Here is a 26,676-nt window from a genome sequence, read left to right as displayed (position 1 = left end):
CTGAGTTTTCAATGTTTGTTTTTTTTTCCTTAAAGGTCCATTCCTACACTAGTAAGTTGAGCCACAGATAATGGCATGTATCACAATCATCCACCTCTGGATCATAAGTCTAAGTAAACAGGATTTTCCTCCCCTCAGACTGTAGGATGCGTCTTGATCTTCCACAGAGGGTGGTTCTTGCTTTGATATGGGGCCGTGTGCACAGCAGCCTGTACTTCACAGGCGCTGAAGTGGCCTATAGTGTGTGTGTGTGTGTGTGTGTGTGTGTGTGTGTGTGTGTGTGTGTGTGTGTGTGTGTGTGTGTGTGTGTGTGTGTGTGTGTGTGTGTGTGTGTGTGTGTGTGTGTGTGTGTGTGTGTGTACGTACTTTCATGTGTGACAGTAAGCCCGTAAGCTGTGGGCTTATCAAACAGCTCTGATAGCTCCCTCTCTGTCGCTCAGTCTTTGAAGCTACAGGAACAAGAGAGACTGTGGATGTGCCCACTGAATGGCTTTCCGAAAATCTTCTAAAATATCCCTGAACATTTTTTATCCAAACACTCAGCGCTTGCTCAGTGAAAGTCCCCTGAGCTGTTAACTGGTATCTTTCTCTCACCTCTCTGGCTAAATACACAGTAGCTTTTGGCATGCTGTTGTATACTGCTATTAAAATGTTTGAACATCTGCCTTGCATGACTTTTTGATAATTACATGAAGCAACACACCAACGACAAGAACTTGACATTGTATTTTCACATAAGAGTAAACAAACAAGTATTTGATTTGTTCTTTTTTAGGGAAACTTTATTAATCTACTTGGAAATTGCCTCGATCTTGATCACTCTCAGGCATGTGCAGCATATGATAGATTTGTATATAAAAGGCCAAATTCCTGCACACCTGTATTTAATAAGCACTAATTAAGAAGGGAAAAAAAGAGTTTTGCACAGCGGACATTTCGACTTATCATAGCAGGAAAGGCACAGGTGGTACTAATGACATTATCAATGGCTCGTTCTGTTCTAAGTGTCCCAGTAAACCATGACGGTGTGACAGCAAGCCAGCATGAACAACGACAGGATGCTGAAACTGAAGCGGCTAAATAGAATTCACTTCAGCCATTATTAATGTCATTATTTACACCTGTGCCTTTCCTACGGTGACATGAGAAAACGACTTTTCTGAAGAAGGCCTGTTAGAATCTTATAAATAGGAAATGTATGACTTTGGTAGAGCTCTCTCGACTGTGCCCTTAATCATTCAGCATTCACTTTATAGTGTATTATATTCTCTATATCCACAGTTTTATTTGAGTTTATGTATCTCCATGGCAGTCTAGTCTCTAGAGCTAAGTGTCCACGGGACACAGTCGACCCGCCAGGCAAGGTTCAGTTTGGCTCACCAGGTGTTTCTACCAATTTTCTTTTTTATTGATAAAAAACATTTAGATATTGTGAATCAATTTTTATGCATTTTTATTTTTGTGAGGTAAAATGTGTTGTTGGTATGTAGTATACCTGATTATTAGTAATTTTTCATTATCTGAGCACAGCAAGCCGAATGACACTTTGCACAGGAAATCAGTTTGGTGCTTTTGGCCCAGTAAGTTTTAGTTATGGCCCTTTAAGGAAATTAGTTTGGGCCCCCTGCTCCATAGTAAACTACTGTTTGTTGTTTAGCAGTAAATAAAGTTACGTTCAGACTGCAGAAACATCAGATTTGTTTCTCAAATCAGATCTCACAGACAGACAGTCCACAATGGTATTTGCAAGTAATCAGATCAGATTTGTTTGCCCATATATCACCAACTTATCTGCATGGGTTGCTGTGGTAACAATGTTGACGTCAGTAACTATGTGGCTTGTGATGCGGCTTTCCAACGCAGAGAAATAGACGCATGAGAAATAGACGTCCATCATTTCACACTCCTAAGAAATTTATTTTGGCATCTGTCCACTGTTGTTCCTCATGTTGTCCACTTTTGAACTGAGATACATCTGTAGAAATCTGTTAGTAATTGCATTTTAAACCACCTCCAAATGTGGTTTAGTTCAGATTTGCAAAAATTGCCTTTCATGTTTTTTTGTTTTTTGTTGTTGTTGTTTTTGTCCAGACTTCCTAAAATCAATCTGGATGTGCCAAAAAAAATGATATGGGCCGGCAGTCTGAACCATGCGTCAGTGAACGAAGGACTGATTTTGGATATAGGCCCAGAAAAAGACAAGCTATTTTTGTCTTCAGAAATCAAAAACTGTCCCACAGAAAAATGCAAAAGTAGCCGACAATATCAAAAGACATGCAGAAACTGGGAAGAACACAAACTTAAAATAGTCTGTCAGGCCTTTTCTATTTTAAAAAGATGTGATTGATTGACTTCTGCCCACCCCTAGATGTGGTGATTTCATTTTAAAGGAGCTGAAGCCTGCTGTTGCAAATTTCTTTGTTGTGCATACCTCCTTTGTTTGTCTACAAATGTCCTCGAGGCATCTGCTCACTGCACAGGAATGTCACTTTGACTGCTCTCTTCTTCCTCTCTGTTTCACAGACTGGAACCAGCATCTGCCCATCTCTGCTTCTAGTGTCTGAGCAGGATTTCTAATTCACCTTGCTTGAATAAAGTCACACGTAGTCACAGACATACACACACACACCACACCCAGTTAAAACTGGGGACGGATTATGTGCTTGGTGAGACAGAGAATTAAATTCACTTTGAGGTTGAATGGTTAATATGGGTCAAGGGTGATAATCTGATTAAAATGCAGCAATAGAGTGGGCAGATTGACTGCAGACAGTGATGTGTTGTTGTGGGTTTCCAGACGACTTCTTATCAGGTTGGCTGTCTGACAATGTAGGCTTGCTTCCTTTTTCATCACTTGGGGCAAAGGCCAAATGCTTGTGTTGATGCTGAATGATGCAGTGCTGGCAGAGTGAAACTCTGCGCAGAATACATTGGTCGACCTTTGTTGAGGTGTCAAACTGCAAGTGTACTCAACTGAAGGCTGATCATTGATTAATCAATTATATCCCAGGGATTAATTAAGCGAAAAAAAAATACTGTATGCCAGTTATTACATCACATCTGCATGAACAACTTTTCTTATAACTCCTGTTGGTCCCACACTACAGCCAGCAGGATAAGCTGCTACAGTTAAGTCAGTTGGTGCCGGCAGGCAGGCTGTCAAGGAAACAAGCTGCCCAGCAAGTTCTCATGTAAACATCTCACCTGCCGCCTGAGCTGCACACAACGTTAACTGCCTAGAAACAATATATCTCATAGTGTACACATACTAAACCAACATTGGGCCTCATGCAAGAAACTATATACAAACAGATTTTCTCTTATTTTTGCTCGTATCCAGGGTATGTTCTGAATTTGTTAGTACCCATTGATTTTTGGGATTCACCAATATTTTCTAATGTTTTGCTTCTCTCTTAGGTAAGAGAAATTTTTTTGAGTGGTCCAGAGCGCACGTGCCAAGATAAGAGAAAAACATCTCCCTTTTACAGGCCACAAATTGTTACTGAGCAAAAGGAAAAATAAGTTTTACATTTGAGAAACATTTAAAAAATGCACTAATATCATTTAATCAAATTTAGATAATGTTTAACTAAAAAGTCATGGTTCCAGATCTCATACATTCTGTATGTATGAGGCATTGCTGCTTTTTCTTTTAACTATTTTAATCATTTTGTTTTACTACATTTATTTAAACCTTTTTGCGAGTACTTGTACTTTTAACACTGAAATGCATCTTCCTGAAATCACATTTACTTTGTTTAAGTTTATTTAAAGGTATGTCAGTTTCACTGCAGCAGAAGTTCTTCCTCTTACACCTTTTTTTGGTGTCATGTCTGTTAGCTATGTGCCAGAGTCTCTGCACACAGCACACCTACTGTTATTTAGTGTTCGGGGAGCGTTACCTATGCTAATAGGTGACTTCAGATAAAGTGGGATTCATCATTGAGCACACCTGGGTAAGAGCAAATTTGGGTGGTTAAGAGCATTCAGTGCATCTTGAGTTGACTTAGATTTTCTCTCACCAGAAAATTAAAAAAAAAAAAAAATCTAAGAGAAATTTAAGAGAATTGCTGCAAGAGGCCCGTTGTTTTCCAATAAAGAGAGGACATTTGCTGGGGAAATGAAATATATTAAGTATGTTTTATTTAGTGTATAATCACCTGAAAATAAGAATCAGGTTTTCGTTACATTAGAATAAGTCGTTTATATCTACATGGGCAGGGGGTCCTTGTCATCAGAGTTAACACCGCCATGTTTCTACAGAAGCCCAAGACGGACAAACCAACCACTGGCACCAGATAGGGCCATTCCTGTTATCGTGTTTTCGCCATGGTAGTTAGCAGCTGCTCGGCGATCAGCAGTGTTGACAAAACACAGAATTTTAAAATGTGAAACTGCTTTATTCAGTCTTTTTACCATTTTAAATGTCCAGGTCTGTTTCTCTTGGAGAGGAGGAGACCTCTGTGGATAATTCCTTTAGTTCCCACTTTAAATTCCCGCCGCACCCTGTAATTATTGTGTGAAATGACACATCGAGTACTCGCCTATGTCTTATGGAATTTGGTTCATCTTGAAGTATATGGTTAAGAGATAACTAGAATTTTGTTTGAGATAACTAGTATGGGCAGAGAGTTAAAAATGACTGGTCCATGAACTTGCCAGGAAAAGCCATGTGGCATGCTGGTCCCGCAGCTAAATATAACAACAAAAATGGTTGAAGTGTGTTGCTGTTGAGTAACTGTTGGGCTTATGATCAATATATTTTCACAATACACTTTACTTTTTATTTAAAAGGTTTTTGAGAAAGTATTTGATGCATTCAGGTAAAATGGGACAAAAAATTAAGCTAAAATGGGACATTTTTTGAAAGTAAAACCACAATGTTTTCAGGCTACCGAGTGTCATAAAATTATGACTGTTTGCACCCTGTCAACTACTACTCAAGTATTTTGTCTCTTAAAAAAATATTAAATATGATGCTGTGAGTCCATGTCAGCCACAATACACTAGTGTTAGCCATGACCTTTAGACACACATGCATGTCCATTATAGACAATATGGCACCAAGGACAGGGGAAAGCAAAGAACAATCTTTCTGAATGAACTGCCAAAGGTTACATTATGATTTAATGAATTAAAAAGTAACACTTGAGGTAGTTTGGAGAATTTTAGGTGGTTTTCTTGGTCATCTACCAAAAAGTGTCCAAAATTAGCCACCTCATTTCACCCTACCTTTATCTCTAATAATTATTCACTCTGCTTTGTTGAGAGAATTTGTGGTTTGTAGATGTTGTAAAATAGGTAAACGACAGATAATGAAACAAGACAAATGGAAGCTTAGAAGCTGCCAAACTGCCCACTGGCAAGGTCTACTTATCTCTCCTGCTCTTTTAACTATTAGTCCTTAATCAGTGAGTGAGCACCAGTGTGTCACTCACAGCAGCTGTAAGAAAGCTTGAGAGAGAGATGGGAGAAAATGATTTTTAAAAAAAAAATACCACGCTTTATCCATAACAGTAACAAGTGACTAAAAGCTTACATTATGAGTAACTTTCACAGCAGCGCTTATAAAATTAAATCCTGAAAATCTGTGGCCCCTAAATTGAAATTATTAATCATATGGTGCCTCGGTACATTAGATGAATAGCGCTATTGTAAATGCACTTTTCCATTAGCTGTCACTGACAGTAATGTAGGAATGGAAATTAGCGTTCTTGCATTCCCAGTGTTTGTCATTATTTCTTAGGCCTGTCTGTGTGCCAAATTTTTTTTAACAGGGTTTTCAAGCTGTGCTCTCAGAGTGAACATCTTTATTTTCTCTTTTTTTATCAGCCTCTCTTTGTGTGTCAGGTGAGGTAAGAATAATGTGTATGCATTTCTTCCTCTCTCTCTCCAGATCATGAAGGAAGTGTGTCGAGCTCTTGGTAATGCAGCTGCTGATGACAGTAAATTATTGTTGCTCAGCTCTGTGGGGACTGTTTTCTGCAGTGGCCTGGAGCCATCGTACCTCATAGGTCGTCTGTCCACTGACCGCAGAAAAGAGAGCAGCCGCATCGCTGATGCTGTACGGTAAGAAGAAATCACTCTGCTATACACAGTGACTCTCTTTTCACTTGTCATTACACTTTACAGAGTTGGTACTGATTGTTTGGGACCCCTTTAGGGAGTTTGTGCTGGCATTCATCCACTTCAAGAAACCCATTGTGGCGGCAATAAACGGACCTGCTCTGGGCTTGGGGGCCTCCATCCTGCCCCTGTGTGATGTGGTGTGGGCCAGTGAGAGGGCCTGGTTCCAAACTCCATGTGCTGCCCTCCACCTCACCCCCTCTGGATGCTCCTCCTACACCTTCCCCCAGATCCTGGGCGTAGCTCTGGTGGGTCACAGCAACATCAAGGCTTTCGGCAAATTCAACTTGTTCTCATCTGATTCCTCTAATAAACAGTGGGCGCACCCAGCAGAGTTTTTATAGGGGTGGTCAGATGTGGCCTCTGAAAGTCTTGGGGTAGCACACCAAAATTGGAAGCCATAACTGAATTTCAAGAATTCACTCATGCTGTTGAAGTGTATGTAAGAGTTGCTGGTACCCCACAAGCTTCATGTTAGCCTTTTTAGGCTAGCATGAAGCTAGTGGTATCTTGTGAAACTTGGTTCTAGTGTGCTACAGTCTCCTAAAGACTGAGCAATATCAGCCTCCAGTTGTTTTTGACCAGTAATTGTATTGGGGGCCATGACAGCCCCTGGTCCCCCCTGGGGGCGCCACTGCTTATAACCACGTGATTATCCAAATCAAACCTAATTTAGATTCCATGACACATTGAAAATAATTTGTCATTTCCCCCAGTGGTGGATAAAGTACCCGAAAGTCACACTTGTGTAAAAGTGTAGATGTCATACTAGAAAATAACTTTGGTAGAGGTTAATGTCACCTCACCAGAATATTCCTTGAGTAAAAAGTCTTAGAGTATCTGATATTCATTTCACTTAAGTATCAGTTAATTTTGTGATATCAAATGTACTTAAGTATTGACGGTAAAAGAAAAAGTAAATGCTGTTTTGAAAAAAATTCATGCGGTAGGAATTATGAGAATTTTTTTCTTTGTAACATGAAAACCACCTTAAAAAAGGAGCACACATTACACCTGAAGGAAAACAGGGTCTTCACAACTTAAAGGATTCAAAGAAAAAAATCCAGTTTCTCCTTCCCTCCCATTCCTTTATTCATCCACCTGACCTTTCCTCCCCCTTTCCCCTCCTCCCATCCTTCCCTATTTTGTAGTAAGTAACTAGCGTAGGTGAAATAAATTGGAGGAAAAGCTCAAATAAAGTACAGATGCTCCCAAAAATACTTAAATACTGTAACCAACTATTATTGCTTCATTACATAACACCACTGACCCCCCCACCCCCCACCCTGTCCCCATCGGCAGGCCAACGAGATGCTGTTCTGTGGAAGAAAACTCACGGCACAAGAAGCATGCAGTCGAGGTCTGGTGTCACAGGTCTTCTGGCCGACCACATTTAACCAAGAAGTGATGCTGCGCGTGAAGGAAATGGCATCATGCAATGCAGTGGTAGGTCCTGATCCAGACAACCCAGGAGGGCAAAACATTTTGTTAAATGTCACCAAATGACCCTCACCCCTTTCTGTGTGTTTTTAAAAGGTTTTAGAAGAATCTAAATGCCTGGTGAGGAGTATCCTCATGTCAGTCCTGGAGGAAGTGAATGAGAAGGAGTGTCAGATGCTGAAGCAGCTGTGGTGTTCAACCAAAGGACTAGAGGCGCTCTTCAGTTACCTGCAGAACAAGGCGTTTGAGAAGTGATCATCCACACCCAGATCGATGTTGGTCAAGGGTTATCTGCAGAGGGAGATCCAGGTTTATGATTTGATCTCAAACGGAAGGAAAGGTGCGCTAAGGGTCTTTGTTTCCATCCTTCGGCAGAGGGAATTCTCTGGAGTTCTGTTTGCTTCTATATCTACCAACAACAACATCATGGTCTTCTACTTTTATAAATCAACTTATATTTTATATTTATTGATCCCACAACTGTCCAGATGTTAATTAGGAGTTAAAGAGCAAATATGCATTGCTTAAATAAACACTGAAAGTGGCTCTTCAGGGAGGTACAGAGTGTTTTTTGTACATATGTGTGACTTGAAATTATCAGGATGTATGAAATCAATGTGTCTGATAGCACACGATAAATAGGCGATAATATATATTAATATATATTTATTTCAAGCGTGTAAAGAAGTTGCTTTCTTGAATATGTGGATTTTCTTTAGTCGCTTATTGTTTGAGCTGAAGTGTAAATATCAGCGTACGCATGAGGACACTGTTTCTTGCTCCTTACATGCACATTCCATCCTCTGTGTATGGACCGGAGAAAACTGGCCGCACATGCTCATTCATGCCACTGGATCACAGTCGGTGACTGTGTGAAATTTCACGAAAGTCGCTATTCATCGCTCATACTGTAAAAGTTCTTATTACACAGAAAAGACATCTTGTTTGCCAGTACATTTGTTATCATTATCATAATCAGCATAAATTTGCTTCCGTTACTTGAATTCAAGATTAATGCTGTGTGCTAATGAGACCGTCTGGTCATTAGTGCATAAAGTATCATCGTCATGTTGTCAACATTCATCAGTCTTTAGGTATTTTCACCTGCAAATAAAAAGGCTTAATTAAACTTTTATTTAGACAAATAAAACCTTATTGAGGTCAGAGATTTTTCTTTCAAGGGAGACTTGCTTGAATAAAAATGAAAATCTGAAAGATAAGTGGAAATAGAGAACACTGGAAGCCTCATGGGAGCGCTTAATATACAAATGTGTCCGTTCTTAATAAAATGGCATTTTGAGTTGAATACATAATTGAATTGGTGGCACATAACATGGAAGGATTAGTGATGAATTTAGTTTGAACTACATTTACATACAGTCCTGTGGTGGTTCAAATGTACAACATAGCTTCCAGTCAACACAAATAGTTGCTGTGTGAAACCTGTGATCATCATGTCGATATTACCTGAAAGTTATTTCTAAGTTGTGTATATTTTTTGTTTGAGCACACAAAAGACATGGTAATTGTTGGTCCTCCGTGAATCACATTGTGACTACACTAATTGTCAGTGATCTATATTGTGGAGATGCAACAGTCATGTAGCTGAAATCAACTTTGTCCTTATCTGCATGTAATGATTCAAGATTTCCAATCATTTTATATTGCGATGTGTATTATATGTAAGGATCTACTTTGTTTTACCCCCCCCCCCCCCAAAAAAAAAGTAGGTCTGTGAAAATTGTTTTGTAAAACTCAGAATATATTTGTCCATTTTTGCAGTGGTACACATGCAGTACAGAATAATATATAGATAATGTGGACTGTTTTGTGTATATATACTACTATATATATATACTGTACATATAAATGTGCTGCCTGTCTGAATACCTGGTGTTTCAGGGTATGTTTTGTATAAACATTGTAAGTATTGTTAGAAATGGTGCAGTTTATTTTTGTATTTATTTGAGATAACTGTCTGGATGTGCAGTGCCATGTTGTCTCCTTTGCTCTAGAAGCCCGCTCGACTCTCTCAAACACCCTTTCTAAATTAATACCATTAAAACTCTAAAGAATATAATAGTGCAAATAGTTTATACATATATAGTTTCAAAATAAAAATGTGCAAACACTATTCCAGCTTGAATGTTTGAAACTTCACTTGACATTAACAGTTAAACTATTTTGTTGTAAATTATTAAAGGCATGCCAGATAATTTAATATAAAAGTATAAACGGCTGACCAATAAAATGACCTTTATTGTATTTTCGATTAGACTCTGTTAGTGTCCCATGATATTTTTCACTGATTTTCAGCCATTGGTTTTATTTGACTGAAGGGAATAATTAATTTGATGTTGTGTTTATGATATTTTCAACTCTTTACTTAACCAAAATTAACACACACGCACAAGAAAAAACAGCACACTTTCACTTAAGCTCATGAAAAATACAAATGTGCAGATGCATTATAGTGCACCTGAATTTATCCTTTTCTCCCTAACTTGCCAGATAGATAATCAGCCCCAGAAAACAACAGGCAGTTTTGTGACCAAAGACTCCATCAGGCGTAAATATGAAGTCAGTCGTCATTGTGATTTTTTAATAATAAGATAGGTCTGTACTTTTCACCTTTGCAACTATGTATCTTGTCTGTTGGTGAGTAATGTCTCGGGTTCTTTCTTTGCTTTAGGGTCCCAAAAAGAGGTGAGAGGGGCCTGTAATGTGGCTCCTGTATGCAAATCACACTGATCTTTCAAGACTAGGTCTTTATGTATTTATTTGTAAAATGTTTGTAAGATATTACAAATTATCAGTGTCACCTGAGATATAAAATGCATTTCTTTACTTGTTTTGAACTTTTTTTTTCTTTTAGGCATTGGATCGAAATTCCCACTTCAGCATGTGTTTTATGTGTGCTCGGTAATCAAATTTGAAGTAAATAAGTTATAACTAAAAAAAAAAAAAAAAAGAACTGCTCATATTAGCTCCTTAATTTATTGCAGGTGTCTGCATTTTTGACAGGTTTCTGTATTTTTGTCCTTTATAAGCCGCAGTGTCAGCTGTGGCCCCGTGTAGATGTTATATGTCTTTCATCCTTCATGTTTTTTCTCCTCACACTGTCTCAAAGCACACCTTAGGGTGCCTTACAATTTCAGTATCTGTCAAAGATTGATCCATACGTTGTGATGGGTAGAGTGAGCTGCTTCAAATAAAGAAATAGTACTCTCACTTTGTGTTTTTTTTGTTTTACATTTCTCAAACTATTAAGGGACTAAGTGGCTCTTCTAAGAGGGAGTTTGCTGGGATGTGACTACTTTTTTTAATTTCTTTTTTTAGTCATGACCATAGACTGTATATAAAGATGAACAACACACCCCCACTTAGCCCCGCTATGTTTAAGTGAGTTTAAAATATCCCGCCAAACCACCCAACCGAACAATCGCTACCAGCCCCATCGAATGCGAGTTCAGATTGGCACACACAGCTGTCAATCATGGTGGAAAAGCCCCTTTTTGTATAATTTAATAACTCTTTAAAAACAAACACGTGAACAAACATCAGGGTTATGAGAACTACTTTCAGTGTCCATCTTTGGGAAAAACATTTTTGAATGGCACATAAAATTTATGTCCCATGCAGTAACATGCAGGGGCGGGCTTTATGAGCTAGATGCTGCAGTGGTGATCAAAAGTGAAAAGTTTAACTTTTGAGGAGCTGTCATGACTCTCTCTGAAGCGACAAATATTTCTCCCGTAGCCTGTCATGATTCTAGGTTTTGTGTTATATAACAATGGACTTTGTTTTGGGGTTTTCTGTTTGTGTGTTCCTTGTTTCTTGTTACTTATGTTCCATTTCCTGTTTTACTTTGTAGTATCACTCATTATGTGTCATGTCTGGTTTTACTTCCTGTCTCTGTGTGTTTTCCGCCCTTGTAACCCCAATTATTTTCACCTGTTTTCACTTTCCCATATGATTTTCCAGTGTCCTTAGTTCTCACTGCCTTTGTCTGTCTCCCCCGTTTTTTAACTCACCTGTTTTAGTCTTGTTGCTCCACTCTTGTGTTACCGGCCACCCCGCTGGTATTTCGTCAGTCCCTGTGTTACCCTCCTTTTCTCTGTCCACCTACCCCAGCTGTGTCGTCCTGATTAGTTCCCTGTGTATATATTCCTGTGTGTTTCCTTGTCAGTGTGTCTGTTATCCTGCTTTTATCCTCCCTGTCGTTCAACCGTTACTGCTGTCATCACTCCCGTGTTCATCCTTGTGATCCAGGTTGGTTTTAGTTAAGATTTTGATTTGTGTTTTATTTGTACTTTGTGTTTTTGTTACATGCTTGTTTTTTGGACATTACCTTGGGCATGAAAGCTTGATTTTTGTTTGTACACCTGCCTGCCCTTTTTTGTTCTGCATTTTGGTCCTCATCTTGACTCACCCGTCACAGGGCAAAAACGCCTAACCCTCCCTCCATCACAATTAACCACATTTTTATATTCATACCAAATTTAGGTATTTGAGCCAGTGCAACAAGCAAACAGCACTGGAGTGTTAGTTAACACCAAAACAAACTCTAACTGTTTTAAGATTAAATTTGGTAATGTTTCCTGATGAAAGCTTTTGTCACACATTGTGTTCAAAGAGGTGAAAATATGAAAATCCAACGATAATTTCTGTTTTTACAGATGCTGGCTTTGTTAAATTCTGTGATTTTAGCAATTGTTTCAAGAAAACATGCCTTTTTAAATCCGACAGCGGCTTTTAGGGTTCTGAGGGTATTTAATATAAAATGCAACCCAAAAAAAACCCCAATGATTTAACATTGTATGTCCTTCCGCTGAGCCAAAATAAACACATAACTCCTCGTTGCTTAAAAATCATTTGATGAAACTCACCCCGTTCTGTGCCACCTACTCCTATAAATAACAAACATTCCCTAACTGGGAGTTTGTTTTCTATTAATTTCCTGTAAGCTAACCTTACTGAACACTCAGTGACCCTTAATATAACATCAACCAGGGTGAGGTCACACATCAAACCCCTGTGATTCACCCCGTTAGTAATTATCAGGAAAATATTCACTAAAATAATTTCATCAAAAAGAAAATGCATGTTCACGGTCAAATCTCTTTTCCTAGTAGCTTTGATCCTGAAATAGTGTTTTTAACAAAAGCTTACTCAGAAATGAAGGATGTGAGTTTTTACTCTGAACTGCTCTCTGATCACGTCTTTTCAGTGCCGTTGTCTTTAAACTCAGCTCAGCTGTTGGGCAGACAGGCGCTTGCCGTTTCTTTTGTTGGTTGTGAGTAAATAAGAGTCCTTGTTGATCTAACAGGCCTGCTTCAATCAGTTTCTGTTGTTGTGACCTACTCTGACATAAAAAAAACAACAAACAAAAAACAGACAATACCTTTGGTAACATTACCCTATGTAATAAAGAGGATCCACGTTTAAAGGTCCAGTAACTAATGGTTCTGAGCCCTCACCCTCAACAGTGTCTCATGCTCCTCATTCAGCACATGGGGATGGCTCAGGTTTGATTTCATGACCTGAATGTGAACTTTTCATGTGAAGACTCGGTCATCGATCAAGAGCCAAAGCAAGATCGAGGAGACAAAAAGAGGGCTAATATGATCACATATGACGAAAGCATCCCATTTAGGTGATGTGATGACACCTTCACCTGCTCCAGTTGCTGAATAAAGACCATGACATGCAATTGAAATCTCTATAAAATGCTATTAACTTAATATTTCAGCTTAGATTCTTTTTACGTCTTGATCAGCGTTTCTGCACGTTTGACCGTTTCATTTTAAACCTCTTCACAATCTTTTTAAGACTATAGAATTTAATACCTGCGTAGCAGTCATACCAGTCAGTGTTAAAGTATTACTAGAATTATTTATAGTACATTTTTTGCTGAAACCAGCCCTTGCTCATTATTAAGAAACATAAACTTCCCAGGTACTATAGCTAGCAACAGTTAGTATTTTGCTATAGTGCTCCCCAGGAATGAGGTTTTTCTGTGGACTGACGTGGAGGTTGGCTTCGCCCTTTTTCCCTCGTTAAAAAGCCTATAGTATTTTTCCATTGGATTTTGGATTATAGCAAAAACAAGGTCTGTGGCAAACAAAGTATGAAACCTACATGTTTTGTTTAGCAGGATTACGTTAAAAAATGACCACTTTTAGGATTTATGAAGCCTAAATGCAATCTCCAGAAGTAATAAGCTATTGTTTGGCTATAAATGAACTTAACTACGGTTGCGTCACCACCACAAAAAGGCCGTAAAGACATAGATCGATGTGATGACGTTCTGTAGTCTCATCAAGCCTCTTGTTAGGAACCTCCTTTTATAAGACATGCAAAAGCATAAAAGTTCACGAGAGTGATAATTACAGACATATTTCATGTTGTGGAACAAAACGTGAAAGTCTCTTAAGCCTGTGTTAACAATAGACCTCATTTCAGGCATCTAACCACAAACCCATTCAGAAAACCCACTGGCTTTCAGGCAAGGGAACCAGGAGTGCTGCAATTATAACTGTTTTCCAGGATTTAGGACTCATTCCCAGGGGACTCTATACTACATGAACAATTCACTGTTGTAACAATCCATAGCGAGTTCATAGGTTTTTAACTGCTCCTGACAACCTGCGAATGGATACAAAAACATTTTATAACATTATTGCTGCCCACAGCTTGCTATCAACTAAGCCCTTTTTGTGGAAATAAATGTAAAATCTTTCAGGACTTTTCAAGACCAGCAGATGTCGATCAATACTTTTACAATGACAAGCAATATGAAAGCATGAATTCTTATATTAACGTTACATTCACTTTATTTGAAAGCAATCAAACTTGCAATGAATCAATATGATTCCCCATACAAATAAACTTTCATACGAGTGTGTTCAATATGTGTGTTCATGGGTGCATGTTCACATCGAGAGAAAAACCCAGCCACTGCTTCTCTTGTTTTGTGTCTTTTTACACACATCTCTGATACCATGAAATCCACTTTCCCTGTTTTCATGAATAAAACAGGCAGGAGAATATTCCTGAGGTGTCCTGCCAACTTAAATAATGGTTTGAGGAACGCGTTGTGCCAGCAGCTACACTAATCTCTTTGATGGAGCTGTAGCTGTCCTGCTAACAGAATGGGAAATAAATGACGATCCCCAACAGCAATCTTTAATCCAAAGCACTAAATGCTTTTGTTTTTATGTTGACCTAAAATGTTCTGGAAACACTGCACGTTTCAGTCTGTGCTGATGATAAAAAAAAGTCAGAAGTGTTAGGAGGGTTCACGTCACAGTAAATGCAGGAGTATTAATACAGTAGTGGTATATGATCCCATCATTTCAAAAACCTTATTCATGTTTCTCTCTACTAATATCAACATTATATATTACTTAAGTAATAACAGCAGACACTTAGATTTATCAGTGCCAATATAATCCACACTCCTCTGAATTTAAAGCGACAGAAGTTATAAACCCTTCTCCCGTTTCGACATAAAAAGAGCAGTGTCTTGCTTTAGTCAATGTCCCATTATCTGAATAGTTTTAACTTGCAGTACAAGTGGCAGAATTGCAATAAAAAGTCCTTCAGAGCTGTTCTTTGGGCCCTTCTTTCAGCCTCCTTTTCATCTCTTGTGCATGCTGCTTGCTGCGCTCCCGTTTTTCCAGTCTCTGTTGAATGGTGAGGAAACAAAGAAAATATTGATCAAATAAAAAAACAATCAAGGCTCAGTAGTCAGAGCGCTTGTTGCATCTCTTACACAAACTGCTTAAAAATTATTGACAGACCTCCTTCTTCAAGCACTGACGCATAGCGCGGTCCACATCGTTACACGTGCCAAAGAACTTCATGACATTGTGCTGAGGGGAACATAAAACAACATTTACATTGTTTTGCTTCAAGCATATATTAAGCATGCATCAATAACATTTAGAGAGCGACTTACCTCTGTGTGGCATTGCCTCAGCTGACTTATCAGTTCATTACACTCATCTGTGTGCAGGTGAGGCGACAGGTCAGGGTGCATGCTGAGTTAAGGGCTTACTGTACCACTGCGTCAACACTGAAAATCCACAAACAAGAGGAGCATTGATTGAGAAGCTTTGAGTTAACAATTACTAATAAATATTACTGCAAGAGATGTTATTTGGTGGTAACGTGCAAGATTGCCTTTAAATAAGTTTTACTTTCTGCTGTACTGCAGTTTTTCATCACATTGGAATATGCTGAACATACTAAACCTGCAAATAATGATTATTTTCAATTTAGATTTGTGTATTCATTAATTTAGTCTACAAAATGGCCAAAAATTGAGTCAAAATGCCTCGTCAGAGCCCAAGGTCAAATCTTCAACTTGCTTGCTTTGCCTGGACCAAAAAACAACAAAAAAACCAATTAACAAAAGTATAACAGAGAAAAGCAGGATGTTCTCACATCTTATCTGGAGCTGTGAATATTTGCCATTTTTGCTTGATAAATGTCTCTAAAAATTAATCGCTTTTTTAAAAAAAATCAATGTTGAATTATTATTTAAGCACTTCTTTATTGCACCAGGTCAACTCAGCATTGATACACTAAAGCAAATGTTTTGCACGTTTTCTAAAGGATACTAATGCCTCCCCATCCCTCTCCTTCCTGAGCTGTCATTGTGATGATGATGATGGGGTTTGTTTTTCCAGTGGACACTTACCTGCAGACACAGAGAGGCAGGGAGAGAGACAATGTAACAAACTACCTGCATTTAGCCTGAATCCCCTGGAATAATGTCAACAATGCGACCCTCACTAGAAGACTCTGGATCAGAGTAAATGCTCGACTGAAAACAGTTTTGACATGTTGTACACTTCCAACACACTATACAGAACTGCTAGGTTTGCTCAATACAGTGCAACACATACTGCATATCTGGTTGTTTGCTAAAAAGCTGTTTGATAACAATGTTTAGTATGATGTCCTTACCAGTGGAGAGGGTTTGTCATCTGAGAAGTTTGACAGCAAACCACGGTGTTATGTCACGATAGCTTAGCTGCTAGGCCTCAGCTAACGTTAGCCGTTTGTAACACTGCAGAAATCCATAAAACAACTGAAAAACTACGTCTCGTCTGTCTCTCCGTAGAATAACGGCGCAGGTTACTATATTTCCTCAACAATTTGGGCCAAATCATCCGGTCTTGTACTATCGCAAATGTAACCTACAGCAAGGACCTGTAGGACATGCTAGCTGCAAAAAAAACACTAGGAGCTTTTCCGTAACTGTTTGGCGGAGGCGAATTGAGTGACATGGTGGAACAGCGAATCAGCGTCTGCCATTTTTGTTAATCTACCAATGGTGTGCGTTATTCTCAAAAGAGGCGGGACTTTTTTGACGGAAATTGACCAGAGGTACAAGATGCTTCCCCGTGGTGTTTTTCCGTTTTCGCTTATGGCTTCATTTCACAATTGGCCATTCGACCCTTTGTTGGAAGTGGTTACAATATAGCTATCTGTGCTGCTGGGATAAATATATACCGTGTGGATGCTGACTTAATTTAGTTAAAAGTCATGTAATGGCTAAAATGCCAGTGCTGGGCATCAATGATTAAAGTCCATGATTCCACTAAGCAATGTTGCGGTGATGGCCTTGCTGCTGCACTGTTTCAGGTTAGTGGACAAAGGGTCCAATGTGATCTTAACATACTCAAGTAATGGGTGTCATGGTGACTGGACTGGAGTGGAGAAACAGTAAACCTACTGTATTTCATATGAGCGTCAGAGAAAAAGAGAAGCAGAAAAGTAAAGGTAGTATGCTAAGTGTAGCCAACCTCAATATGGTAAAATAGGCAGCATCCTCCAAAGGGAAATATCATATTGCTCTTTTTTATTACACTGTTTTCTTTTTTTAATCTATAGTTCCTTCCTTTTCATTAAAGGGATACTTTACCCACAAAATTACTGTTTGTAAATCAGATAGTCATGCCATGATGAATGAAAATTTTTTTCTCACATGCCTCCAGGGAACACAGCAAAGAAACTGATTTACTTTTTGACTGAAGACAGGGTTTGATAGCAACAAAACTAAAGGCTATCAAAACATCAGTTTACAAACAAACGTGTTGTCTACTATTTAAAACTGAACTGAGACTGAAGCTTATCTATACTCTCTACAAAGCCAGATTCCACACTAAAGGATTTGTTTTTTAGCAAAAATGTATGTGTTTGGGAAGGACTGAGCCTATGGTTGGACAAGTGAGACCTGGATTATACTTAATAAGTTGTGTGAGAGTTTGTTAAAGGATATTTTGACATAATTTTGCTGGTGTAAAATATGGTTCCCAATCAATTTGTATATTAATGTTTGCTGTTTTCTGGTACTGCATGCAAAATGAGAAATAAAGTTCTTTGGGTTTTTTCAATGTCATCTTTTGGGTAAAGCATTCTTTAACACTGATTTAGAAGAGGGTTTTAATGAAATAACTATAATAGCAGCACGTGTACTAACCAAGACCAGAAGGAGAGCCCACATTTCACCTGTGCTAAAGACCCTTCACTGGTTACCAGTTAGTTTTAGAATACATTTTAAGATCCTTTTCTTGATGTTTAAATCACTCAATGTAATAGCCCTCGAATATTTATCAGACATGCTTTTAATGTATACTCCACCCAGACCACTAAGGTTTTTTGTACTTCCTTGTAGATAGAACCATGGTAACCTTTTTTTTTTATAGTGCATTTATTAAATCTGAATACTTTAATTGTTTTATCTTTTATCATCTTGTCATGTTTTATCAAATCTACCTAAGGGTACAAATAAAGTAACCTTAACTTATCAGAAAGTAATCAAAAATGGCCTAATGACTTTCATTACAATGATAAATTTATTAAAACTGTAACATTACTTATTACATTTTCAATTCAGTTCAATTCAATTCAGTTCAATTCAATTCAATTCAATTCAATGCAATTCAATTCAATTCAATTCAATTCAATTCAATTCAATTCAATTCAATTCAATTCAATTCAATTCAACTCAATGCAATAGTTTATTGTCATTATTATAGGAAAACAACAGGATAACGTTAAGGCAATCTCAGATATGTCATAGATTCTTAAAAAAAACCCAACATAATAGACACAAAAACAGCATAAATAAACATCAATAGATAAACACTATTTGTAAAGTGGCAGAAGTGTGATCGATGAGGTAGAATAGGGGATGATGCTGAAGTGTGTGTGTGTGTGTGTGTGTGTGTGTGTGTGTGTGTGTGTGTGTGTGTGTGTGTGTATTACATTTCTAAAGTAACCTTCCCATCACTGCCCGTAGGTCGCAGTGTTAAGTAGTACTTTCAGCAGCGACAGTACTAGAAGTACTACCACTCCAACACAACAGAGGGCGCCACAGGAAGCGCGTGAGGTTCTCTGCTGTTACCTGATTGGTTGATTCGTGTGTTCTCTTGTAGGCGGTTTGTTTGGAATTTGCCGCTGACGCTGCAAACTGAACAGGACGGAGCCGACTGCTTAAAACGAGCAAAAACTAATTTAACTTTGAAGCTAGACACAACAATTGTTTGAGTAAGAATGGATGACTCTACGAAACGTTTTCTGCAGCGACTCGTCAGGCGGATACCGACGCAAATGCTGGAAACGACGCTGGAGAAGTGGGGCCGTTTGAGTCGAGCCCAGCAGCAGTCAGTGGATTTCTCTCAGACCAAATGGGCGATAACGGAAAAACTAATAGCAATATGCGAGGTAAACAGAGCTTTTCTTGTACACAAAAGTAAATGTACAGTGTAAAAACCCGTAGTCTGGTAGTTAACGTCTGTTATCAGCGCGTTGTTTTTTAAAATGCTTGGAAAAAAGTGGGCCGTGTTAGCTATTGTTATACTCAGCATTACCACGGTTAATGTTACGCCACCTGAGATTAACAGATACCTCTCAGTTTGTTTGTTTGTTTTGTTTTGTTTTTTGAACAGTAAGAAATCATTTATTGTGTATTCAGTTAATCTTTTAACCTCGCCTCTTTCCTGTGCAGGAAAATGAGTTTGCAGTGAAACACCTCACAGAACTCGAGATGATTTGTAAGTCAAATTATTTTCTCATTTTCCTTTGCTAACGTTAATCATACTATGTCAATCCAATAATGTTTCTCTTTGGTGTCATCGTCGCTCAGATGTCATTGACAATCCAAATCAGGGAATGTGGTATGCTTTCCAGCTCATGGACCCCGAAGGTATGATTAACACGTTTACCATTGTGGGCTGAAAGTCTGCAGCTTTTTATTCTAACCAACACTACACTGCTGGTGGGATCAGGGCTTGCAAAAGTATTCAACCCCCTTGAACTTTTTTTTTTTCTATTTTGTTGCATTACAGCTTGTAACTAAATTGAATGAAAAATTCATGCATTGAATGAATGCATGGGGCATGCATATGAATTCACTCCCTTCGCTATTAAACCCCTAAATAAGACCTGGAGGTACCAATCACCATCAAAAGTCACATAAATTGTTACATAAAGTACATCTGTGTGCAATCTAAGTGTTACATGACCTTAGTTTGTATACATCTGTTCTGAAAGGCCCTAGAGTCTGCAGCACCACTAAGCAAGGTTTTCCACCAAACAAGTGCACCACAGAAACCAAAGAGCTCTCCAAACAGGTCGGGGACAGAGTTCATGAAAAATATCTGAAACTTTGAACATCCCAATGAGCTGCATTGAATTCGTTATTACAGAATGTTAGAAATACAGCACAACAACAAACCTGCCAACAGAGGGTTACTCAGCAAAACTCAAGGACCAGGCAAGGTGGGAGACTACAAAGATATGGAGGAGGGTATTCTGTTCGTATGAGACTAAAACTGAACTTTCTGGACACTTTTCCATGAAGCCCAGCTCTGTGGAGTGTACAGCTCAAAATGAGCTCATGGACAGTCAAGTCTGCTGTGGAGCTTTCCGGCTCCTCCAGGGTTATCTTTTGACTCTTTGTTGTCTCTGTTTAATGTGCTTCTTGCCTGGTCCTTGAGTTTTGGATGTGTTCATAGGGCCACTTTTTCACCTTTTTTATATATTTATCTTTCAGAATTTTCTGAAACTTGTTTTTTTTTTTTTTCATTTCACTTCATCATTTCTGACTACTCTATGTAGGTCCATAACAAAAAAAACCCAATAGAAATTAATTTAAATTACAGGTTGTAATGCAACAAAATAGGGAAAACGCCAAGGGGGGGGGCTTTTGCAAGGCACCGTACAGTTACAAAGCAAGGTTACATTTTTGCACATCGTATGACCCTGTCACATCTATATTCTGGTTTTGATACAGGGAATTTAAAGCTGACTTTACTATTCAAACCAATATTCTTCCGATGTTAATTATTTTCTCTGTTCTCCAGATGATGCTCACTCTGTAGAGCTGACGCAGTTCAAGGAACAGTTTAAGGCTCACCTCAAAGAGCTCGTAAGAAATGTAAGCCAGAAATTCTTCCTCACACAAATTACAAAGTCTTCTGAATTTTATTCTTGCATCACTGAAAGACATTGCATGGGCTTCTCTGTATTTAACGGCCTGCTTTTGATTTTGCATTCAAGGTGTCTGTCAAAATAAAGAAGCACACAGATGAAGCTGTATGGATTCGGGTTGCATGGGGAGACGCATACTCTCGACCCAACCACCTGAAACCAACATATGTTGTTCACTATCTTCAAACCCCTTATGTCTTTGTGACCAGCCTGACTTCAAAACAAAAACCACTATTATCCCAGGTGAGGATTTAGTTTCATTTTCAGTCTATGATGTTGTTTGCACAGGCCGCTATTTTTTCTTTTTTTCCAATCCCCCCTAACGAAGTGATGTACTCCGCAGGCCTTAGTTCTGTCCACCAGACATCAAGCTGTCAAGGACGCTAACCTCAGTGGACGGAAGCTCACTGCCATCAGGGACCTACTGATGAGGCAGTATCAACAAGTAAGCAATTTCCAACTACACGCACCATACAAAGCTCTGCATGCCCTGTCCTCCCCACTTAATCAAACATGGCTGATTAGCACTGGAGCGTTTATAATTGTCTGGTCACGGACGTCTGCCATCTTGTACTGAAGAGTTTCTGATGAATAATTATCTTTATTGTCTTGTTCACCTCATTGACCACCAGCTGAGGGAAAATGAAAATTGCCACGTTCACCCTTTATTCACCTCAACTGCACTTCAAGCGTTACCTTTTTATTTTACCGTATGTTTATTATTGGTCACACAAAACTTTTACAATGTAACGATGAACTGTTAAAAGCATCACGCTATGATGTTTTTCCATTATAGGGAAGTTCTTTCTGTGGTGTTACAGCCTATAAATCGTAAATATCTGTGATGGTGTTAAACTACTTCCCGGATCAAGTTTGACCTTTGCACTATTTTGTGAATGAATGCAGTATTTTTACTGTCATCTTAGTGGTTTAGATGATGAAGTTTAAATGGGGGATTGCTGTAACCTTAATAGTTGTCTAATTGATCGGATATGATCATGCCCTTAAGTCTGTAATCTCACTCTGTTCGGCCTAATATATTAACGTTTTTTTTGGCTACATAATGAACACAGTTTGTGTCAAGGGAGCCACTGAACAAAAAGGAACTTTCAGCTAAATATTAACTCCTTATAACCCCGGATGAGGTCTTCCTTTATTATGAAAAGACCAACTGTGGGATATAATTTACAAAAACATTGAACTGATTTACATTATGAATGTTGTTCGTTGGATGGATTTTGACTCTGTGTTTTACTGTTTCTAGGTGTTTCCCACCAAGTATCCCAGCCCTCTTGCAGAAAATAATCACACCGTCTCACGTATGTTGGTCAAATCTTTTAGTCTGACAAGGCCACCTTAATATTTTTTATATGATGTCACACATATTTAACATTGTTTGATTGATTAGCTGAATGTATTTGATCTTAATGTGAACTCCTGCTAAAATTCTGCATTGTTATTTTATTCATTTGGCTTTCTTTCTATTTACAGACCCACACATAGAAAGAGAACAAGCTGAGCCTGCAGCAAACAGACTTCAGATGGCCTCGGAGGCCTTCGGTGGAGGGATTTTACCTCAGCTACAGTCTGCAGTTTACAAGGTATCCTGAGGCATGTTTGTGTTTTTAAAATATTGAGTTTCAGCAATTCATTTTTTTAAATTAAAATCAAAAATACAAATTGCATGACTTGCTGTCTCACTAGTTCAAAGATGCTAGAGGTCAGAATCCCTCTGTGCTGTGATTTTCTCAATTTTGATTTATCTCCTTTCCTCAGCTGGAGACAAAATTCAGAGACCACACCAACAAAACCATGACAGAGCGGGAAGAACCCTTCAGATGTGTTGTCAAATTTGCGAGCACAAACCTCCTGGAGTCACTCAGAAACTGTGCATCTTCAGGTATCAATATTTTTTTGCCACATCATTCTAACAAGGTGATTAGTTTTGAATGTTTCATAATCCTGGCACTTCCATAAATGACCACAAGAGGGCACACACATACTGACACTTAATACTGTATCCATCCTAAATATGTCATGGTCAGTGCATTAAAAAAAATAAATAAATAAATAATAATAATAAAATATATATATATCCCCTCTCTCCCTGAATTGTTTATATTTAATTTTTAACCATATCAACAAAGGTAAACATAATTGTAATTAATTGTTTTTATTTTTTATATTTTACAGGAATTGCCTCCACCCCTGTCACACCTCTGCTCTCATCTATCCCTCTAAAAGGAAGGAATTATTTTGTAATCACAGACAATGGACCTGGTCCCTCCTCACAAACACGGCAGCAGCAGAACTGATGAATGATAGGTGTTTGATTTAAAGGATTCAAAGTTTGGCCTGCCATGTCTAATCCACAGTTTGCTTTACCATTCTAACTTCAATCTCCTTGTTAACATGGTTCAGAAGAGCCATGACTCTTAGGACTTAAGAATCAACTAATGTGTCTTAGTGTGCTTACACTTACAAATAAGTCAGTAGTTGGCAATGCATAATCGGCAATTTATTATCTTGGTATTTAAGTGGTAACATGTTGACGCCATTTTTATGTGTCCATATTGTATTTATAAGCAGGCTTTTTAATATTCTTTGAGTTTGTAACTTGTGTCAATTTCATGTTGTATTATCCCACACACTTGTCATCATTTTACTTTTTTTTCTTTTTTTTCATCACTTACAGTGTTACATAAAGGTGTTGTGGAGCACATGAGAGGTCTTGTGGGAGTGCATAAAATTATTAAACAAGCTCCTAATAAGTTTGCATTTACAAACCTTATGCCCTGACCAGAGGCTGTCTAACTGATCTGAGCTGTTATAATGGTTTTGATTTATTGATGTAATTTGGCGGTGACAGATGTGCTCAGCGGATTTATATACAGCAGCAAAATGATATGATGCTAATATACGTTAGAATTCATGTAAATGAAGGCTGAACCATGAACAGAAATCACAGATCGCCTGTATAACATTTTGTCACCGCCTCCTGCTGCGGCCTCCTGCTCTCGTGCGCAGTCCATGCGAGACGCAGTTCATCTGGAACGAACCTAATATTTTAAATGCGCAACGACACAGTCAAATTTAGGTTGCTTCAGTGTGAGTTATGGTTAGTGTCACTGTCTCCGGACATATCTCTAAAAAGGTTGCATCTACCTTAACTTTTAACTCATTTAATGTCCAACGCGCCCTGTATGCTAATGACCAAAATCAAACACACCTGCGACGTTGCGTAATGTCCACGTGCGTCTGTCAGAGCTCTGACTGAAGGGATTTTACATTCAACTGACATTATCCTGTTTTTGACAATAAACCGTAATGTGACCGCATTCAGCTCAGCATTATGGAAAACTGAGGAACGCAGTGGCACAAAAGGGACGAGTGGACTGTCAAGTAGCTGTGGGAGTGAGTGACCAGACTGTTTGATTTCCCCACTAATGTATACTTTTATATTTCTTCTAAGCATGACATAATAAATCACTTTTTTTTCATCTGTTACAGGACACTGATTGAAGTACAGCATTTCCTGGGCCTTTTTGAAACATTTATTCATCATGCTGTTCTGGAAGATCATACACTTTATGTAGCAGTGTTTGTTTAAATGTTTTTGTTTCATAAAAAAATACATGTTTACATGTACCAAAACATAAGTGAAAAGATATGTAAGAATAAATATATATATATATTCATGCTTATCTTTTCTCATTTAAAATGCTGTTTTGTGGCGATTTTTTTAATGCTTAATAAAGCTTTTTCAAGCTCTATTCCCATGTGCTCTTGTGTGGTATATTCAATCCAGGCTGATGATGACATAATGAGTGCTGTCCCATCACCTAGGTAAAGATTTCAGCCCTACCCCTTCTGACTATATTGCGAAAAGGCACAACGTTTTTGGAGGTCACTCCAGCAAACAGGGGTAGTGACACTTATGAGGAACTGGGATTCAGCCAATAACTATAACAGAGAAAGGAAAGACAACAAAAAGCAAGATCAGGAAAGGTGTAGAGTCTACAACAGTGCTGTACATGTCTAAGACACTCACCCCACTGAGCCAGGAGTATTTACGTCAGCTGTTTTTTTTATCACTATTAATGTGATCTGTCCACTGGTGGCTCTCTGGCTTCTGTATAGGAGCGGCTCTGTAGTGTCCAACGCACCAACACCCATTTGGTGGCTTCTCTACAGCAGAGTGGGTATCTGCGCTGGACTCTGGGTATGGGGCCAAAGAATGTTGCAAACCACAGGCAAAGACCTTACACCCATTACACCCTCCAGGTATGCCCCACATTTACAACAACTAAAATTTGGATATATCTGACAGTCAAAGCCCACTAACATGTTTTCTTTCAAATCAGTGGATTCAGCTTTGAGCTAACTTCAGCACTCGCAGTCGTTGTGGCATCCAATGTCGGTCTTCCTGTCAGCACAACCTACTGCAAGGTAACAAAACTGTGAAACTTCAGCCTAAATAGATGAATATGATAATCAAAAATAGAACCCAATGGCCACATCTGATATTTACATCCACACAGGTGCAATCCATGATGGCTGTGGGATGGCTGCGCTCCAGGAAATCAGTTGACTGGCGTCTGTTCAGGAACATCTTCATCACCTGGTTTGTCACAGTCCATATCTCTGGGCTGATCAGTGCTCTCTTCATCATGTCTTTCTTCATATATGTTGTTCTGTGAGCTTCCCAGTGCCCAGCCACATTGTTACTTCAAACGACAGACTGCTACCAGCAGCTTTTGTGTGACTGACTTGATAAAATTAGGCTATTAACATGTTCCATTTGGTCCTATTGATGATTTTTCTAATATCATTCAGTGTCATTTCAAGGTCAAGCAAATGATATTACACAAGGAATATGTACCTGAATAATGTAGGATCTAATAACACTGTTCAAATATCCTGTGATCTTGTATATCCCTATGTATATTTGTATAAAAGCAATGTGTATTAAAAATCAAATGATTCAATTGTGACTGAAACAGAACAAATAATAGTTTATATTCTGTTTTTCATTTGGATGTAATAAAAAAGGAGTTGCTTGATTTGCAGGAGTTTCAATGTGTTAAACTATTAAACATTTTCCACTTAATCTTTTGTGTTTGTGTGTAAGTAGGAGGGATGAGTCAGTTAAACAAACAAATAAAAATAAATAAATAAAATAGAAATACATACATAATAAAAAAAAATGAATGAAAAGTTTTTATTCATACCCTCTTCCCACATTTTTCAGATATAAAGGTTTAATACTGTTTTCATTTTTTTCATCTGATATATATACACTTGATATTTTTTTAAACTTACCCTTAAAGGTCAGCAGTAGTTTATTGTGAACGTGATTCTACAAGTTTCATACTACAATACAAAAACTGCAATCTTTTTCTAACAATAAATGCAGCTACTCCTGCTAATGTAGTACATGAAAATATCCACTAGGTGATAATGTTGCTGGAGCAGCCACCACAGTTGATTAATTCTGCCTCTATCAAATACTTCCTGACAGGGACAGATTTCACCACCAGCGCGAAAAGGAGCTCTAATTAATCACTGCAGTACATCAACCATCTGCTGCAGGCTGCTTTT

At 38.4% G+C, this 26,676-nt stretch overlaps 3 protein-coding genes and 1 long non-coding RNA gene across 7 annotated transcripts in view; 3 read left to right on the top strand and 1 right to left on the bottom strand.

Moving 5' to 3' along the window:
* The window catches only part of LOC121954866 (chromodomain Y-like protein 2), a 34,612-nt gene extending 23,815 nt beyond the window's left edge, over positions 1–10,797 (top strand). For both annotated transcript variants that reach the window (XM_042502636.2, XM_088078653.1), the window contains exons 4-7: positions 5,897–6,069; positions 6,164–6,374; positions 7,429–7,572; positions 7,663–10,797. In XM_042502636.2, coding sequence (XP_042358570.1) covers positions 5,897–6,069; positions 6,164–6,374; positions 7,429–7,572; positions 7,663–7,821 — 687 coding nt within the window. In that variant the 3' untranslated portion in view covers positions 7,822–10,797. The remainder of the gene's footprint in view (positions 1–5,896; positions 6,070–6,163; positions 6,375–7,428; positions 7,573–7,662) is intronic.
* A 3,579-nt stretch (positions 10,798–14,376) lies between these two features.
* On the bottom strand, positions 14,377–16,849 carry cmc2 (C-x(9)-C motif containing 2). Of its 2 annotated transcripts, XM_042488300.2 has the most exons (5): positions 16,543–16,849; positions 16,194–16,273; positions 15,530–15,600; positions 15,372–15,443; positions 14,377–15,254 (listed from the first exon to the last, which is right to left on the bottom strand). In XM_042488300.2, exons 2-5 carry the CDS (start codon positions 16,228–16,230, stop codon positions 15,171–15,173), a joined length of 264 nt encoding a protein of 87 aa, XP_042344234.1. In that variant the 5' UTR covers positions 16,231–16,273; positions 16,543–16,849; the 3' UTR covers positions 14,377–15,170. The 2 variants fall into 2 exon arrangements, with proteins under 2 accessions (XP_042344234.1, XP_042344242.1); XM_042488308.2 differs by lacking the exon at positions 16,194–16,273 and having other exon boundaries at positions 15,530–15,646; positions 16,543–16,845.
* A 2,156-nt stretch (positions 16,850–19,005) lies between these two features.
* On the top strand, positions 19,006–24,821 carry cenpn (centromere protein N). Of its 2 annotated transcripts, XR_006105918.2 has the most exons (11): positions 19,006–19,308; positions 19,592–19,637; positions 19,730–19,789; positions 20,949–21,022; positions 21,145–21,318; positions 21,419–21,520; positions 22,340–22,394; positions 22,567–22,676; positions 22,852–22,975; positions 23,269–24,489; positions 24,586–24,820. XR_006105918.2 is itself a non-coding variant. In XM_042488409.2 (10 exons), the coding sequence occupies exons 1-10, from the start codon at positions 19,138–19,140 to the stop codon at positions 23,388–23,390; spliced, it is 1,038 nt and encodes a 345-aa protein (XP_042344343.1). In that variant the 5' UTR covers positions 19,006–19,137; the 3' UTR covers positions 23,391–24,821. The 2 variants fall into 2 exon arrangements, 1 of the variants encoding a protein (XP_042344343.1); XM_042488409.2 differs by having other exon boundaries at positions 23,269–24,821.
* An 18-nt stretch (positions 24,822–24,839) lies between these two features.
* Positions 24,840–25,975, top strand: LOC148190423 (uncharacterized). Its single transcript, XR_015776777.1, has 3 exons — positions 24,840–25,359; positions 25,440–25,524; positions 25,617–25,975. It is a non-coding gene; the product is annotated as an uncharacterized LOC148190423 (long non-coding RNA).
* Positions 25,976–26,676: the final 701 nt, after the last annotated feature.

The sequence above is a fragment of the Plectropomus leopardus genome, chromosome 1 (assembly GCF_026936395.1).
Source record: "Plectropomus leopardus strain MGB_pleo_1.0 chromosome 1, ASM2693639v1, whole genome shotgun sequence".
In the NCBI taxonomy this organism is placed as follows: Eukaryota; Metazoa; Chordata; class Actinopteri; order Perciformes; family Serranidae; genus Plectropomus; species Plectropomus leopardus.
Note: the sequence above shows the minus strand (reverse complement) of the source record. Positions and strands in the feature narration are given on the sequence as shown.

Excerpts from the sequence above, each read along its gene's own strand:
- cmc2 (XM_042488300.2), bottom strand. The coding sequence starts at position 16,230 with ATGACAGCTCAGGAAGGAGAGGGATGGGGAGGCATTA. Across the intron at positions 15,601-16,193 it reads AGAGGGATGGGGAGGCATTA|ACCTGTCGCCTCACCTGCAC; the intron begins GTATCCTTTAGA and ends GCATGCACCCTG. Across the intron at positions 15,444-15,529 it reads TGAGGCAATGCCACACAGAG|CACAATGTCATGAAGTTCTT; the intron begins GTAAGTCGCTCT and ends TGTTCCCCTCAG.
- cenpn (XM_042488409.2), top strand. The coding sequence starts at position 19,138 with ATGGATGACTCTACGAAACGTTTTCTGCAGCGACTCGTCAGGCGGATA. Across the intron at positions 19,309-19,591 it reads AACTAATAGCAATATGCGAG|GAAAATGAGTTTGCAGTGAA; the intron begins GTAAACAGAGCT and ends TTTCCTGTGCAG. Across the intron at positions 19,638-19,729 it reads CACAGAACTCGAGATGATTT|ATGTCATTGACAATCCAAAT; the intron begins GTAAGTCAAATT and ends ATCGTCGCTCAG.